Genomic DNA, 16,226 nt, shown 5'->3' with positions numbered 1-16,226 from the left:
ACAGAAAACTTTTCTGTGGTAACTTCTCACAGGGGTCTTGTGATTTTTGTCAGCACTGATATATTTGATAGTGTTCTACAGAATTGGCTGCTTTTTGTGTTAGAGGATTTTAACATAAAAATACTTGGGCAATCCCCTCTGAAAATTTTGTCTTAAAGTGTTTGCTGGAGTAAAAGCCTTGTCCATTTTTCCCAGTAGCTACCCCATACATGTAAGAGCTTAAGCTTAGGTAAATTTAATTGCAAGACTATTACTACATTTGTATAGATAAATGTCACTATTGAACTGTTGGTTTATTGTGGCCTGCTTTTCCTCCAGCTTGTATCTTTAGAAAAGGAGTGTCTGCAGCCACATTGGATGTGAGCAAGTAATTTCCAGGGTGATCTTTTAACCATGTGCAAACTGTGAGGGAAAAGCTGTATGTAGGCTTACACTTTCTGGAGGTTTACAGCTTAGTTATGGGTCCTCTTATTTTGATGACTCCTTGAGCACTTATGCATAAGAACTTTTGCAGCCTCAGATTTCATTTCTACCACCACTAAACACAGAAGGGTCTCTGTTGGAACATAATCATAACAAGGGAATTGTGTATTTGGGATCTGAGTCTCAAAAGCCATACAACCTTTGCAACAGTCCATCTTACAACAGAAAGGTACCTTATTCTTTTCTGAGTGTTGGAATGGACAACTAGAGAGAGTTGTGCTTAGAGTGCCTTAGAGTGGTAGGAGGTGTGATTAAACTGTGCCATTTGTAGAAAACCAAGTAATTAAGTAAATGTCTTTCATTTACAACGAAATTACACAACGTAAATACTGTGTTTTGCTTGTTTTAGCTTACAGTCTTTGGCACAACTGAAAGTTTACCTCCAGAATAACTTAAGAACTATTTGGTGTTGCATATATGCAGTTCCAAGCCTATTACATGTGTTGCAAAAGTTCCTCAGTAACTTTATGTGTTTAAGAATAAAGTTAGCTGTTAGATACCTTTAAAAATAACTACACTGAGACCTATGCTATGCAAGAAAATTCACTGAAAATACTAAACGTGATGTTCACTATTCTTTGCAGAATTATTTTCTTTCTCTTTTTCACTGTTGCAGTCTCCAGACCTTCTGGCTTGATGGCAATTTCCTCACGTCCTTACCAGAAGAAATGGGAAACCTGCAGCAGCTCAGCTGTCTTGGGCTTTCTTTCAATAACTTCTGTGAACTGCCAGCAGTTTGTCAGAAACTTGTCACCTTAGATAAACTAGCCCTGGCAGGGAACTTGTTAGAGACTCTGGACCTGAGAGTGCTAAACCGTATGAGTCACATTAAAAGTGTGGACCTGAGGTAAGGGGTGAAACTTCTGTAAAACAGAATGCTACTTTCTATTTACAGCAGAGGAGCTGTGTAATGTCTAGTACGTTTGCTATAACCTAGATTCAGTTTTTTCTCTTACTGATTTTTACGCTTTTGTGCAGTTCTGTTTCTGAGGGTGTCCAGAATCCCCTTGGAAAAGCAAGGTTTACTGAGCAGTCAGTGCCTGATGCTGAATGTGACCCAGCCCTCCAGTTTCCTCTTGTGATATGCTGTTACCTTGAGCTTTGGTAGCTCTTTGGTCTCACCTTCCCTTTCTTTGCCTCCCTGCTCTAGAGATGTGATCCTGATTCTTCAGGCTGTCAACTGCTGAGCTCTCAGAAAGGGACAAAGAACTTTTTGTGTGTGGCAAGGCAGTCTAGTATCACTTCTCTGCATTAGCTTCCTGTGTCCTTGCAGAGTAGCTGCCCTTTGACCTGGCTTCTGTTTTCTTAGACTGGATCTTTTTTCAGAATCTCTTAAGAATTTGGGAAACATTAAGATGGGTACATGTAGCAGTGTAGACAATGGAAATGTTTTTGTTTGTATTCACTGCCTGAAATTCACCATTGCTTCTCACACATTTCATTCACTGTACTCACCTTTGATGTTAGCCTTCACCAGAATTCTTCCTTTCCTCTTCTTTTTCACTTCTTGCTGATGTCCAGTGTTCGGTGTCCTATTTTCTGACTTTTTTACTCATCTCTGAGTGTTTAGGCTGAACAACCTGAAGAGAGCAGCAGCTGACACTGTGGAGGCGAACAAATCTGTGGTTTACATGGATTTACGAGACAATCAGATGACAGATCTGGATCTGAGCTCCTTGGTCAGCCTGGAGCAGCTGCACTGCGAGCGGAATAAACTGAGAGAGCTGACACTGAGTGGCTTCTCCCTTCGGGCCCTATATGCCAACAGCAACTGTATGTCTCTTTGTCTTCTTTACCTGCCTTTTCCCTTTAAGCCCTGAGAGTGAAGGAAAACAGCCTTTTTACCCTCTCTGATGCATTAAAGAAATACTTATGCTGATGTTACTGTGGTGAAACTGTATGTGATGGGTCCTCTGAGGTTAGCTCCTAGGGATCACATATGCATTTGTGTATACTGGTTGTGTAACAGGGGGGAGGTTGTGGTGTTACGTCCAAAGAATTCATCTTCCAGTGAGATCTGTTTGGAAGCACACAAAGAAAAATACAGTTCTCCCTTGTTCTGGTGCACCACATGACAGATGGAGAAATGGGATGGTGAGACATTGTCATGCCATATGGCAGATGTATGAAGTGTGAACTCTGTGGTGGGAAGGATCAATAGGGACCTTGAGTCTTCATAAAGAAAGACTGAGTCTCATTTGATAGCTAAGCTGCTTCTCTGTGCTGTTTTCTTTCTGAAGCTCTGCAATCACACTTACTTGCTTTATTTCATCAGGTCTGGGAGCTGTCAATATTTATCCAGTTCCTGATCTACTGACATGTCTAGAACTCTCTCAGTAAGTGATCATACAAAGCAGAATTTAAAGCAAGTATCTGGACACTTTTGCTTTTCTGCAAAATTTTCTAGAGGTTTTAAGCTGTTGAAACAGTTGAGACTGATTAAGCACAATAGAACTTCAAAGCCCAGCACTAAACAATGATGAAAGTGTCCCAAAGCAGAAGCCCTTCTGAACTAGTATGACTTCTTCAGGTGACTTAGCTGTCCTTCAGCTGTAGGCTGTATTCAAAAAAAAGAAAAAAAATAGCCAAGCAGTGACCACTGAGCTTGTGGCAGTTTACTGAACTGAATGGAGGGGGATCTGTGGAGCAAACAAGTAGAGTAGATGCCAGTGATCTCTGCTGTTGGTTTCATTGCCTATGTCTGCCCTTGGAGCAGCATTGTGAGACATATAAGACAGGATGGCCTCCCAAGTCATGAACCAGCTCAGTTTGCATTACACAGCTAGCCATGAGATAAATTCCATATTACTAACTTGGATGCTGTTCATTTTTTGCATGTTGTTTTTGGTTGGGCTGTCACTAACGTCATGCAGCAGTCAAACAGGGTCTGTTCCATATGGAGTGCTGGTATCTAGCTTTTCCCTGCTTGCTTTTCTCAGCAATCAACTACAGTGCATCCCAGACTGGGCCTGTGAAGCAAAGAAACTGGAAGTTTTGGATGTGAGCTACAACCTCCTTTTGGAGCTTCCATCAAGGTCAGCAAACCTTTGTAAACAGAGCTGAGCTTTCTTCTACAATGGGCTGTGTGGGAAGAGAGAAGCAGTGCCATTCCTGTTACTTTATTCCTTGTTCTGCAGAGATATAATCCACTTACTTTATCTATGCAGCATCAAGAATGCTGTGTATTGAGATGTTGGGAAGACCAATTTCTATGTCAGCCTTTTGAACAATACGGGCTAGGTAATTCCATCCTGTGCTTTCGGCTGCTACTGCAGCTATTTGCACCTGACATAGAACGTGCTTGTATGATCTATATGTGTAACGATTCTTTCTGTGAACATAGGTTATAGGTGATACCCTAATATGTTTTGCATTGTCCCACAAAAATTTCATCTGTTACCTTTGATAGGTAGTTGTCACAAAGGAACAATATGGCTGATCCTGTACTGATTCACTGTACACCATCAGCCAGCTCCTTTCTCCCCGTTTCCCTTTTATTTTCAGTTTCCCTTTCAGTAAATGAGAGCCAAAAACTAATACAATTTTGCAGTTATTTATAATGAGTTTTCCAAGGTACCAGGGATATCCTGGGAAGAAGCAAAGCACAGACATTCTCAGCCTAACAAGGGTGTTTGGTGTCACAGTGTCTAGGGTAAGCTGTATTAAAATTAAATGGAGAAATGGTTGACAAGGAAGAAATGCAGAAAACAGGTTGGAGAAGTTGAAGCAAGAGGCATAGGAAGTGATCAGCAGTGACATTCTAGTTGATTGTCACAGAAAAACAATATACATCAAAAGAAGTAAAGGATATAACAAGGATGCGATAAGGAGAACTTAGAAGAGAATTTTAGCCGTACCAGTGGATTAAAGGGATCAAATTTTAAGTATATTATGCAAAGAATAATTTACTGCCTCAGAAATAATACAAGAGTGCTAAGCAGCTTGTTAATCTCTGAATTTAGGTTGGCACTGTGGAAGCACTTCCTTCTACCTGTGAGTGACAACAGGCATTTAAGGCCCTCCATTGTGACTTCTTTATTTGTCTGCCTGAGAGAATGCTGGGCACATGCACACCAACAGACCCACATCATAAGATATCAATCAGCAGTAGAGCAGAGGGAAATGTAGATAAGCATCCAAGCATTCAGAGAGACTGAGTCATCTTACCCTGTGTATCTGCTTTGTCATTGTTTATGTTTTATGGATCAGTGTATTTTAATTTTTCCTTGCTGTACAGTCAAATTAACTGGATTAAGTACTACCTTTCCCACTCTGTGGATGTCAAGAGGAGTGAACCAAGTTAAATAGAAAACCCTATGTCTTTCTAGGATCCTCAGAAGCTTGAGTCTTCGGAAGTTGATGGTGGGGCACAATCATCTGCAGAGCCTTCCACCTCTTGTAGAACACATTCCACTGGAGGTGCTGGACCTTCAACACAATCTGTTGACTAAACTCCCAGAGACACTTTTTGTCAAAGCTCTGAAGTGAGTGTCAGTAGCAAACATCTTTTGTCTGCATTATCCTTTGGAGTCGTAAGGGCTGAAAGTGGCACCTGTGTGACTGTCCTTGCAAGTGCCATTTGCATAAGACCTAACAAGGTGTGCACTTTGAGGAGGTAATTCAGGTGCCATAAGGGAAGCCATCAAGCTGATTTGAAAGAATCAGTCAATGTTACTGGGTAATTACAGAGGCTGTCTGAAGAGGAAAACAGAGGCTGCCTGAAGAACTTTGTCTTTAAAAATAGTCATATGTTCAGGTGCAAAGGAAAGAAGCCAGACAGATTCAGGTCATTGGAGAACAACAAGAGAGACCCTTTACAAATGAACAATCCTCCCTAACTGTCTATTCAGGCAGGAGTCAGCCCTTTCCTTAAGGAGTCTGAGTAAAGTTTTGTCTGCTTCCACCAGTATTACCTTTTTGGTGCTCACTGTTTACTGTAAAATGGTATGTGCTTCCAGAATGCATGTAGCTAATAAGTCATTAGTAGACTCAAATCTTAATGTGAGTAGGGATGTTACAGTATTGTCTGGCCTCCTGTCTTATGCTGATGTCCACACAGGCATTTGTATAGCGCCTTTTCCTGCTTTTAATGGAGTGGTTTGGATGAAGTGAAGTCTGTTTTTTGCACTTGCTGTGGTTAGCCTCAGGTACCTGAATGCATCTGCAAACTGCCTGGAGTCCTTGCCCTCCGCATGTACCGAGGAGGAGAGTCTGAGCATGCTGCAGCTGCTATACTTGACCAATAACAACCTCACGGATCAATGCATACCTGTCTTGGTGGGACACCCAAACCTACGGATTCTGCATCTGGCAAACAACAACCTGCAGACTTTCCCTGCAAGGTAAGTCAGTAAGGCTGCTGGGCAAGACAGTGCTCCCCAGGAGGAAGCTGCCACCTCCACATGATTGTATGTGAGTCAAAGTCAGAGCAAGATGCATTCCCTGTGGCTTGATGACAAAAGCCTGACATTTCTACACGCAAAGTGAGGAGAAACCTGTTAAGGGGGACTGGCACAGGCTACTGTTGGCTGTAGGGATTCCTGTCCTCCCAGTTGTGGAGCTTTGCAACCTCATCACTCATGGTAAAGGGTCTGTCAGTTGTACAAATCCAAGCCAGGCTTGGGGACCCTGCCCTCTTACTAGAGCATCTCTTAGGACTTCTGGTCTCCTATCAATAAATCAGAAAAGTGGCTCATAAAGGGGAGTGTCTATGGACACCTCATCTGCAGCTTTAGAAAGTGACAAGTTCATGTCTGTAAGATACAGTACTTTTTGTTTTCCTTTCAGCAAACTTAGTAAACTGGAGCACTTAGAAGAATTGAATCTGAGTGGCAACAAACTGAAAACAATTCCTACAACGGTTGCAAACTGCAAGCTACTTCATACACTTATTGCACACTCTAACGAAATCAACATTTTTCCAGAGATCCTGCATTTGCCCCGTATTCAGGTATTTGTATGGAGAAGATAAAGAGATATCTGGGGAAAGTTTGGGTTATAGAGTGAGGAGTAACTGCTAGGAGAGAACTGAACGTCCCAGCAAGGACAAGTGCAAGGTGCAAGTGTACCTGGGTCAGAGCTACCCCTGGTATCAATCCAGCCTGGGGGATGAATGATTGAGAGCAGCCCTGCTGAGAAGAACTTGGGGATGCTGCTGGATGAGAGGCTGGACACGCCCTGGCCATGTGTGCTTGCACCCAGAAACCACCCCCGTCCTGGGCTCATCCCCAGCGGCATGGACAGCAGGTGAGGAGGGGATTCTGCCTCCCTGCCCTGCTCAGGTGAGACCCCACCTGAAGGGTTACATCTGGCTCTTGGGCCCTCAGCACAAGAAGGACTTAGACATGTTGAGAGTAGGTCCAGAGAAGGCCATGAAGATGATCAGAGGGTTGGAGCACCTCTTCTGTGGAGATGGGCTGATTAATTTGGGGTTGTTCAGCTTGGAGAAGAAAAGGGTCTAGAGTGGTCTTATTGCAGCCTTCCAGTACCTAAAGTGGCTAAAAGAGAGCTTGAGAGGGACTTTGAATAAAGGCATGGTTTGACAGGACAAGGGGGAATGGCTTTAAAGCAAGAGAGTAGGTCTAGGTTTGATGTTAGGAAGAAACTCTTCCGTGTGAGTGTGGTGAGGCACTGGCACAGATTACCCAGAGAAGCTGTGGCTGCCCCATTCTTGTAAGTTTCAAGGTCAGGTTGGATGGGCCTTGGAGCCACCTCGTGTAGGAAGGTGTCCCTGCCCATGGCAGAGGTGTTGAACAAAATAGGCTCTAACACAAAGTGGCCTTCTGACACAAACCATTCAGTGGTTCTATGACTTCACTTGATCAACCCAAGAAGAGGCCACAGAATATGCATTCTACATCTCTCACCTTTCTGAGTTGATCAGAGATCATCTCTTATTCACCTTTACCCCTTGTTTCTGACATTTCTGGTTTCTTGCATTTGAGACAGTGGGCAGTATTAGTAGCTAGGTGGGTTTGAATATAGAGGCCTTCTTTTATCTTTGGCGTGACCTAGTCTTTCAGTATTGGAGTCATGGCTATTGTAGGTTGCTTATAAGTCATTCTTCTGACAAGTCAGATCCATTTTCTTGACCTGTGTGTGGGATACAATCAGTAGTGGAGTTGTATGATGTTTGTAAGGAGCACTGGAGTAACTGATGACATGACACAACAAGAGTATTTTCTTTGTCATGCTGTTTGTTGCTACCGCAGTTTGTGGATTTGAGCTGCAATGAGTTAACTGAAATCCTCATCCCTGAGGCACTGCCCGGTGCCTTGCAAGAACTGGATCTGAGTGGAAACACAAACCTGGTGCTAGAACACAAGACACTGGATATCTTCAGGTGAGCCATTGATGTGTCAACCCAATAGTGACCTGCACAGGCAAAGGTAACCCTTGCCAGGAGAGGAAATGGGATAGTAATGTATCACAGCACTGCAACTATAATGTTGCCTGCCTGAGGCAGCTGAGACTTCCCGTCTTTAGGAAGGGAAAAGTCTCAGTCCAAAACATCAGAGCAAGCAATTTTTCAGATGATATGAGGTTTTCCTAGGTGTCTCTGGCATAAGCAGCCAGACATCTCCAGAAGACCTAGACCTTAAACTCCTCTCTTTGATGCAGTTCTTTCCAAAACTGCTGTCTAAAAGTCTAGACTGGACAAGGTCTTGTTCAGCCGGTTTTAGAAGAGCATGACTTCTGTTTTCTCTGTAGTCACATTACCGCACTGAAGATTGATGCTAAGCCCTCCCTCACGGCAGACTTGGCACTCAGTTCTACCTTCTGGAGTCACGGAGTAGCTGAGATGGCAGGCCAAAGAAATAAGTGAGTATTGTGGTCTGCTGAACACTGACACTGTCTTCTCAGGATGCTGGGCAGAGTGCACTGCTGAGCACCCAAGCAGACCTGTTTTGCCCAAGAGCTCATCCATCCCTTTGTCTCTCCAGATCTCTTACTAAGTCTTGGTAACTCGAGTCTCCACATTATCTTTTCCCTCAATTTTCACACTTACCCCAGGACACTTGGACTTTCTTTCCCTCTCCAGCAAAGATGCATTTTTCTCTTGCCAGCTGTTGCCCTCTCATGCATGTGCTCAAGGAAGGTTTGGGAGTTCCAATAATAAAATGCAGCTGTACATCTCCCAGGCTAGTGAATTTTCAGTGGTTTTTCTGCCTTGTGAGAATGACACTTACAGCAAGGTGTCTGATGGTTGTGGGTTTGGGGACAAGATATTTTGAGATATACTAACCTTGCTTGTATGCCTTTCTAACAGGTTGTGTGTGTCATCCCTGGCACTGGGAAGCTTTGCAGAGGGGCTGGATGCTGTGTTTGGCATGTTTGATGGTGACAAGAATGAAGAACTGCCCCGTTTGCTGCAGTGCACCATGGCCGATGTGCTCCTGGAGGAGGTACAGCAGTCAGACACCATGTTCATGTCCAACACCTTCTTGGTCTCCCACAGGTAGGAGAGTGAGCAAGCTGGTCCTGGTGGGATCTGCATAGGTATATCAATATGTTAGGTGGGGTGAGGCAGCCCTCCAGAATGCCTGTCAGTAGAGTCTGGAGCCTCCTACACCTTCTCCTCCAACAGGAAGCTGGGCATGGCTGGGCAGAAGCTGGGTTCCTCTGCTGTCCTTTGCTATATTCATAATGAGGTAGCTGATCCTGCCAGCAACTTTTCTCTGACGGTGGCCAATGTGGGGACGTGCCAAGCCGTTCTGTGTCGAAGTGGAAAAGCACTGCCTCTCTCCAAAGTCTTCAGCCTTCAGCAATGTTCAGAAGAAGTCAGGAGAGTCAAGGAGCAAAAAGCCATTATAACAGAGGTTGGTTTGGAACCTTTTCACTTCAGCTTCCACCCTCATGTAAAAGCTTAGTACAAATACATGAGCTCTGCTGTCTGCACATTACAGGGGCGAGGGTGACATGAAGGTTCTGAATGACTTGTCTAGTGCTTCCTGCTCTGCTGCTTTTGCCTATTAGCTGTTTAAAATTGCACGTTCCTAAAACACTTACTATGAACTAAGAACTATGGGTCCAGAATGATGTATGCAAAAGTATTAAAATGATTTCTAGTGAACTCTGTAAAGGTTAACTTTATAAACACTTGGAATTAACAGGGAAGTTCCAAAGAATGGGAAAAATACATCTGTAAAGATGTTGAGCAATCAGTGCCAGTCACTTTAGTTTTATATTCAGTGGGACTTTTTAAAAAAGTATCAAGTTGCTAGATAGAATTATTTCTTATAAGCATAATCTGTCACTGTGTTACACCTCTTCAAGGTGCTATAACACTGCACCATAGCACTCTGACTGAAAATAACTGTGGGATTAATGTAGCACTTTAAATAGTTTAAAAACCGTCTCATTAATGGATTTTGAAAAAAGTGAAATTATTGTGTAAGGAGATTTCCCTGTGTGTCTCATCTGCTGGGTTTTAATACCTGACAGTAGCAGCAGTGTTAACACACAGAGGATACAGAAATTAAGAACACTGAAATTAAATTCAAAACACTGACTTGGAAAAGGGACTGAGGGTTGTGGGCACTTCTCTGTGTGGGAGACCACTGCCAAGCTGGCCACCCCATCTAGCAGAAAGGGGTTAATACATCCAGGTTACAGAAACAGTTTGAGATACCTACTTGTTCTTTTTTTCCTCCAGATGAAGTGTCCACACTTCAGAATGCAGTTATATGTTAAAGAGGGAAATAGTTCAGATAATACGCAGAAATAGTTCAATGTCTAGGTAATCTGTCTTGCACTGAGAAAATCAAAAGTCACTATCTCACTTGTACTGAAAAAGTAAGTTTCACATAAGACTCATCAGTGAGATTCTCAGATCAGTGTACTGCAGGTAGTCTAGCTGCACATTTCAGAATACTCTGCTACAATTCTTCAGAATGCAACAAAAACTCTTGTGGCATAAAAGTGTGCTATCACCAGCATGGTGATGGTGGTTATTGTAACTGGTGATCAGGTGTAGTGTATATCTGTGCTGTAGTACCTGCACCTAGATCCCTTTCTCCAATAGTGCAGCTGTGTAACTGGCATTTCTCGAAGCTCAAAACCAGCATATGAGCAGGGGAAAGGTTGCTTTCTAAATGATCTAATAGCACATCCAATGCTACTGCCTCATTTCTCTTGTCTGCAGGACAATAAAGTCAATGGTGTGACTTGCTGTACTCGGATGCTGGGCTGCACATACCTGCATCCTTGGATCCTGCCCAAACCACATGTCAATTCCATTCCACTGACTGTACAAGATGAGCTGCTACTTCTAGGGAACAAAGCTCTCTGGGAACACCTTTCTCATGCAGAGGCTGTTTCAGCTGTGCGGCACCTACATGACCCACTAGCTGCTGCAAAGAAACTCTGCACTTTAGCCCAAAGCTATGGTTGCCAAGACAATGTTGGTGCAATGGTGGTATGTCTGAACATCAGTGAAGACAACTGCACCTGTGAGATGCATGGCCTCACTCTGCCAGGCCCTGGGGGATTTAGTTCTACTACCACCAAGCCAGCAACACCTTCATGTAGCAGTGGAATTGCTTCAGAGTTCAGCAGTGAACTGTCTGCTTCCGAGGTTAGCAGTGAGGTGGGCTCTACTGCCTCAGATGAACACAGTGCTGTTGGTCTCGATGGCAGTTTGCTACCACGACAAGAACGGCGTTGCAGCCTACATCCTATTCCGCCCTCAAGTGTCTTTCAGCGCCAACCTTCCAGTGCCACCTTCTCTAGCAACCAGTCTGACAATGGTCTAGATAGTGATGATGAGCACCCTGTGGAAGGTGTGATGACAAATGGCAGTAAAGTGGAGGTAGAGGTGGACATCCACTGCTGTAAAGGAAAGAGCCTGGAATTAGAACGTCCTGCTGCGGAGTGCAGCTCCTCTGCTCCAGGGCCAGAGGATGACTCTGGGCTTGTACTCATCATTCGGAGACAGAACAGTGTAAACAGCAACACTGTGCACCGAGGGTTCAAGGAAAAGTGTGAACTGCAAAAATCTCTTTCCACTTGTTGTCTTTATGGGAAGAAGCTTTCCAATGGCTCCATAGTGCCCTTGGAAGAGAGCCTCAACCTCATCGAAGTAGCAACAGATGCACCCAAGAAGAAGACGGGCTATTTTGCTGCTCCATCCCAGATGGAGCCAGAAGATCAATTTGTGGTGCCACCTGATCTGGAAGAGGAAGTGAAGGAACAAATGAAGCAGCACCAAGAGGATGGAGCAGATCAGGAGCTGAAAGAGGAACATGCAGCACCCCTGCCAGAGGAGTTTGACACAGCTTTGTAACCCTACAAATAGCACTCCCACATTGTCTGTCCCAGGAAGCTCCATTTCATAAGGGCTGTCTTGCCCTCTAAGGGAGCTGGGATCTGCAAAGAGTATAGGCACCTGCTGCCTTTTTTAAGTAGTCAAGGAAGAATCAGGAAGGCTGAGGTCTGGCCTGTCCACTGGTCACTGTAGAGTCTGAGTTGTTCTATGAGCACTCAGATCAGCAGCTGAGCTCTGTGTTAGGGACTATCTGTAACTCCTTGAACCCCAAGCTTCTGCCAGCTCTGCAGGAAAGGGGCTGGTGTATGTGTGTGTGGGGTGAGGAGGCTGCTGAGGGAGAAACTTCTTTTTTAAGTCCTGTGAAATTTCCTGATGCAGTGTTCTGCCCTACCCCCAGCACCTGATTTTGTTATTTCTTGAAAGAATACAGCCAGCTGCAATGAAGCTGACCTAAGAATGGTCTCCTACATTAACTGCAAGCACTTTTATTGATTGCACTTAAGCTGTTCTTTTCCCCTTCAGCCCAGCACTTTATTATTTAGGGTTAGGGTAGAAAGCACTCCACAGCAGGTATGCTGTGGACTTTTCCCAGTGGATGTTCTTAGGGCAATGGAGGACTCAGGATACCAGTGTTCTGATGAGCACTGGTGCAGAGGAGAGTGAGGGTTATGGTGGGATCATTTCTGTGCATGATGACAAAATACATAGCTGAGTGATAAGCAGATGCCAACCAATATATTTTATATGGAGCATAAGAAAGATCAGCTGAGGACCGGTTGATTAAGGTAATGTGTAAAGCCTGTAGCTGCAGAGCACAGACACACCTCAGCAGCAACTTGGCTGCCTCCATCATGGATGCTTCACAGTAGAGGCTTCCTGTATCCAGAAGACAGGAGATAAACCCGGGAGCTTGTGCTTGTCTCAGTGCTCAGTCAGAGGAACCAAGCTGTAAACAGTGGTGTGCCACTCTAAGGCTGGCAAGAAGTATCCAGTGTTCTGTTCCATCAACATAAACCTCTGCATTGTCACTACAGTGTCTTTGCTTGCTTCTGAAAACACGAGTCATATCCCAAATCCACAGCAACCATGTATGTGGTTTCATGGTATGTGCCCAATTTGGCCACAAGCAAGGTGAAAGTGTACTTGTTCCTGCTTAGCTTTCAGCACAAAAGCAAAAATGGAACTTTTCATCTTATTAACATCTTTATCAGCACTGAAAAAGACGTTTAAAACAGTCCCACTAATGATGAACTGGCCAGTCTGCACTCAGATGTCTTGTGTTTCCATTAGGGTTTTTGGTGCACGGTGTAAATTGGCTGCCTATGTCATTATCTTTTGTAAGGGTTGTGGAGACCACTGCCTCTGTAGCGTGCAGATCTGTCTTCCTTTCTGACAGAGCTGGATAGCTGCCCCCGTCATGTCAGTGGCGCAATAATCCTGACTGTAATGTGGGCTAGTGCCTTTTCCTCTTCATTAACTGTATTTATGAAGAAAAAGTTTCTTCTGAAGAGATCGGAGGGGCTTGAGTTGTCTATTTTTGGATTAAATTTGGGCTTTGCTCAGAAGGAAATACTGTGCAGACTACTCATGGGATTCTGTCAATATGGATCTTTTGACATCTAATGGAGTTTTCCTGAGATTTCAGAGCACCTTGAATTTCTTCATACTAGGAAAAAAATATATTTTTATCATGCATGAGGAGCAATGTTTTAGGATATACTCTGTGCTAGTTGCAGTGTAATCATGAAACAACCCATTTTTTTCCAAAGTTTAAACTCTCACAATTTTTGTTGTTTAAATGTCTATTTCATTTGGAACTGGAGATTGAAGCTAATTCTTAGACTCACAGAAACAAGAGCATTTGAATTGCTTAGGCAGAGAAACAACGGCAGAAAAGATTAAAATGCTATACCCTAAAACTCTTTCATGTTATCATCACATAAGTATGCAGGAAAGGTTCATCCCAATGTATTTGACTGCAACTTTTGATTCTGTCACTGGTGATAATTTTACCAAATATTTGTGCCTAGCGTCACAGTTTCTGATACCCAAAAGGGCTGCAGAACAGCCTCCATTCAGTATGGGACTGATGCAGAAACCCTTCTTTCTGAGTAAGACTCTGAGAAACCTTGCACTCCAAGTGGCACATATTAATGCAAATCAGGTCTCTATTTCTTGCACTGATATGGAAAGTCCAGTGTGTCCTTGCCAGTCTGAACCAGTAGCATTGCGTGGAGAGTTGCCACAAGGAGTTAGTAATGAATGGCTCTTCCTAGCTCTGTGTTGAAGGACTAAGGAAAGCACAGCTCTGCAATGAAGCATGCAGATTTCTGAATTGCTCCTCTTAAAGATAGTGGCAGAATGGAACATAAGGAATTCCTACTTAGACTTTTTCTCTAGTGCTTCTGGTTTTGAAGCAAAAAGGCAGTTTAAATACAGCCAGCTCCTATTTTCTGTGGGTGTGAACTGTCATGGAAGACATGGCTTGTTGTCTTTCTTACACCCCAGGTAGAATCCTCAGATTTCTCTGAAGCTGGTATTACGAGCTCTGGGCAGCACAGGCTGAGTTAACTTTACCTGTTCCAAATAATCTTCCTCTATTTGCTAAGATGAGCATTGGTGTCTCCAGGCAGCTTCTGCGTATCTTGCATGTGCTTCTTCTGAGGATTAAGCTTTTCCATTTCAGCCACACATTGTGATACTTTTTCTCCAGTCATCCAAAATCTTTTTCATGCATTAAAAATATGTGCCTGTTTATCACAAAAAGTGCTACTTTTTCCTAGGCCAGTTTTGGGTGTCAGCAATGACAATGGCATCATTTTTTCATGCAAATGTCTTGGAATTTTTAACACAAGTTTCCAGCTGTTGAGACATGCTTCCAGGTCACCATCATCCAAAGAAATGGGTTTTTTCTGACTTTGGTCATACAGTAGTGTGTCTGGGTTATCTTCATCTATCTGGTGATGACAATTCTTAGAACAGAGTACTTCCCTCCACTACCTTTTGTTTTCCTGCCTCCCTCTGTGTTTTCCCTACCTTACTTATTAAACCACCTTAGATTTCAAGCTCCCAAGGAGCACTGCTGTAGCTGAACAGGTATGAAAGGGTGAATCTACTGAAGGACTCACAGCAGGGTATAGAAAGTGTCTTCCCAGTTCTCTTCCTGTTCTCCAGTCCCTTCCCTGATCTTTGTATTTGGAGTTTGCACAGATACTATGTGATCTTCACATAACCACAGCACTGAGAACGTCCCATTCATTGATAGACTTGCTGTTAAAGAGAGGTTCTCAACTTGAGGCTGTTTTGTCCCTGCTGAGCAATGCCAGCCCTGCCACACTCCATGCAGCCACAGCCAAGTGAGGCTGAGAAGTTCATTGGTCCATCTGTTCAGTAATTCTCTGGCTCTGCTGATAAGCATGCTTGCTGAGAAAGGTACTCTGAAGGCACTGCTCTGTCCTGTTCTGTTCTGTCCTGTACAGACAGGCTTCTGCAAAAGGAACCCATAAAGGTTGTATTCAGTGGTGGGTAGTTTGGGCCCAGGTATTAAAGGTGAGAGATAGCCTCCAAGTTGCCCTCAGAACAAGGAACAGACACTATGGATGCAGCATCACAGACTGTTCATACCAGACCAGAATCTTCAGTTAGATGGGAGGATAACATCCTGTTCCAAGAAGGATCAAGTATTTTCCTCTCTCGGGGACAGGCTGCTGTGAAGTCTGAAATCTTTCCCCTAGTACACAGGATCTTCAGCCACACCTAAGGCTTTTGACCTGTGGAGTTTCTGCACTCCTTCCAGATGCTGATGGCTTTTGTGTCACTTGCCAAAGGCCGTTTTTCAGGCAGTAGGATCACCTCTTTGGTCTTGTGCAATTGTTGTCTGCTGTTCTATTGCTCTCTGAAGACTCAACTGTATTTTTCCTCTGTTTTCCCATTTTAAAATGTTACCTTTTTTTAAACTTCACTCATGTGACCTGGCGCATGTTAAATATTGCGGTGTAGCAACTGTTTACTAAATAATCTTTCTTCATGCTTTTGTTTTAAAAAAGGAGAATATTTTCTGTATCCCACTCTAGCATGCACCTATAACAGTCCCTGGTTTTGTTGTGTATGGGAGTAGGTTGTCCAATGAATGCATCCTCAGCACCGTGGCCTATGTTTGTATTGTTTTGGAAAGGCAAATAAGGTAAGATTGATGGAAAACACTAGTCCATTGATTCTTTATTCAGATGTATAGAGCAGTTCAGGAAGGAAGAATATTTTTGCATTGAATTTTCAGCTGACTTAGCAATAAAGATTTTTACTTTCATCTAACAGCTTATTCTGCTTCTGTTACTGTGCTGTAAGAAATCTGCAATATCCCAGTCAAAGGTAGCTGTGTCTAGCAGCAGCTGTGCTGTAGGTTATTCACTGAGTTCTGTGTGCTACTTCACTCATCAGCCTTCCATACAAAAACTTCTTGTAGAACACTATGAGGGTA

The 16,226-nt window shown here is 43.6% G+C and overlaps 1 protein-coding gene across 1 annotated transcript in view; it reads left to right on the top strand.

Annotated features, from left to right (window-relative positions):
* Positions 1-16,060, top strand: part of PHLPP2 (PH domain and leucine rich repeat protein phosphatase 2) — a 33,001-nt gene extending 16,941 nt beyond the window's left edge. Inside the window, exons 8-19 of the mRNA XM_085071231.1 lie at positions 1,100-1,330; positions 2,054-2,256; positions 2,759-2,819; positions 3,423-3,518; positions 4,812-4,967; positions 5,625-5,825; positions 6,271-6,433; positions 7,695-7,825; positions 8,194-8,304; positions 8,753-8,941; positions 9,071-9,302; positions 10,628-16,060. Of these exons, the coding sequence (XP_084927357.1) occupies positions 1,100-1,330; positions 2,054-2,256; positions 2,759-2,819; positions 3,423-3,518; positions 4,812-4,967; positions 5,625-5,825; positions 6,271-6,433; positions 7,695-7,825; positions 8,194-8,304; positions 8,753-8,941; positions 9,071-9,302; positions 10,628-11,767 (2,914 nt within the window). The 3' untranslated portion in view covers positions 11,768-16,060. The remainder of the gene's footprint in view (positions 1-1,099; positions 1,331-2,053; positions 2,257-2,758; positions 2,820-3,422; positions 3,519-4,811; positions 4,968-5,624; positions 5,826-6,270; positions 6,434-7,694; positions 7,826-8,193; positions 8,305-8,752; positions 8,942-9,070; positions 9,303-10,627) is intronic.
* The last annotated feature ends 166 nt before the right edge of the window (positions 16,061-16,226 follow it).

The sequence above is a fragment of the Lichenostomus cassidix genome, chromosome 11, assembly GCF_008360975.1.
Source record: "Lichenostomus cassidix isolate B80296 chromosome 11, HeHo_3.0, whole genome shotgun sequence".
Classification (NCBI taxonomy): Eukaryota; Metazoa; Chordata; class Aves; order Passeriformes; family Meliphagidae; genus Lichenostomus; species Lichenostomus cassidix.
The sequence above is the reverse complement of the archived record's forward strand: the minus strand, read 5'-3'. Positions and strand labels throughout refer to the sequence as shown.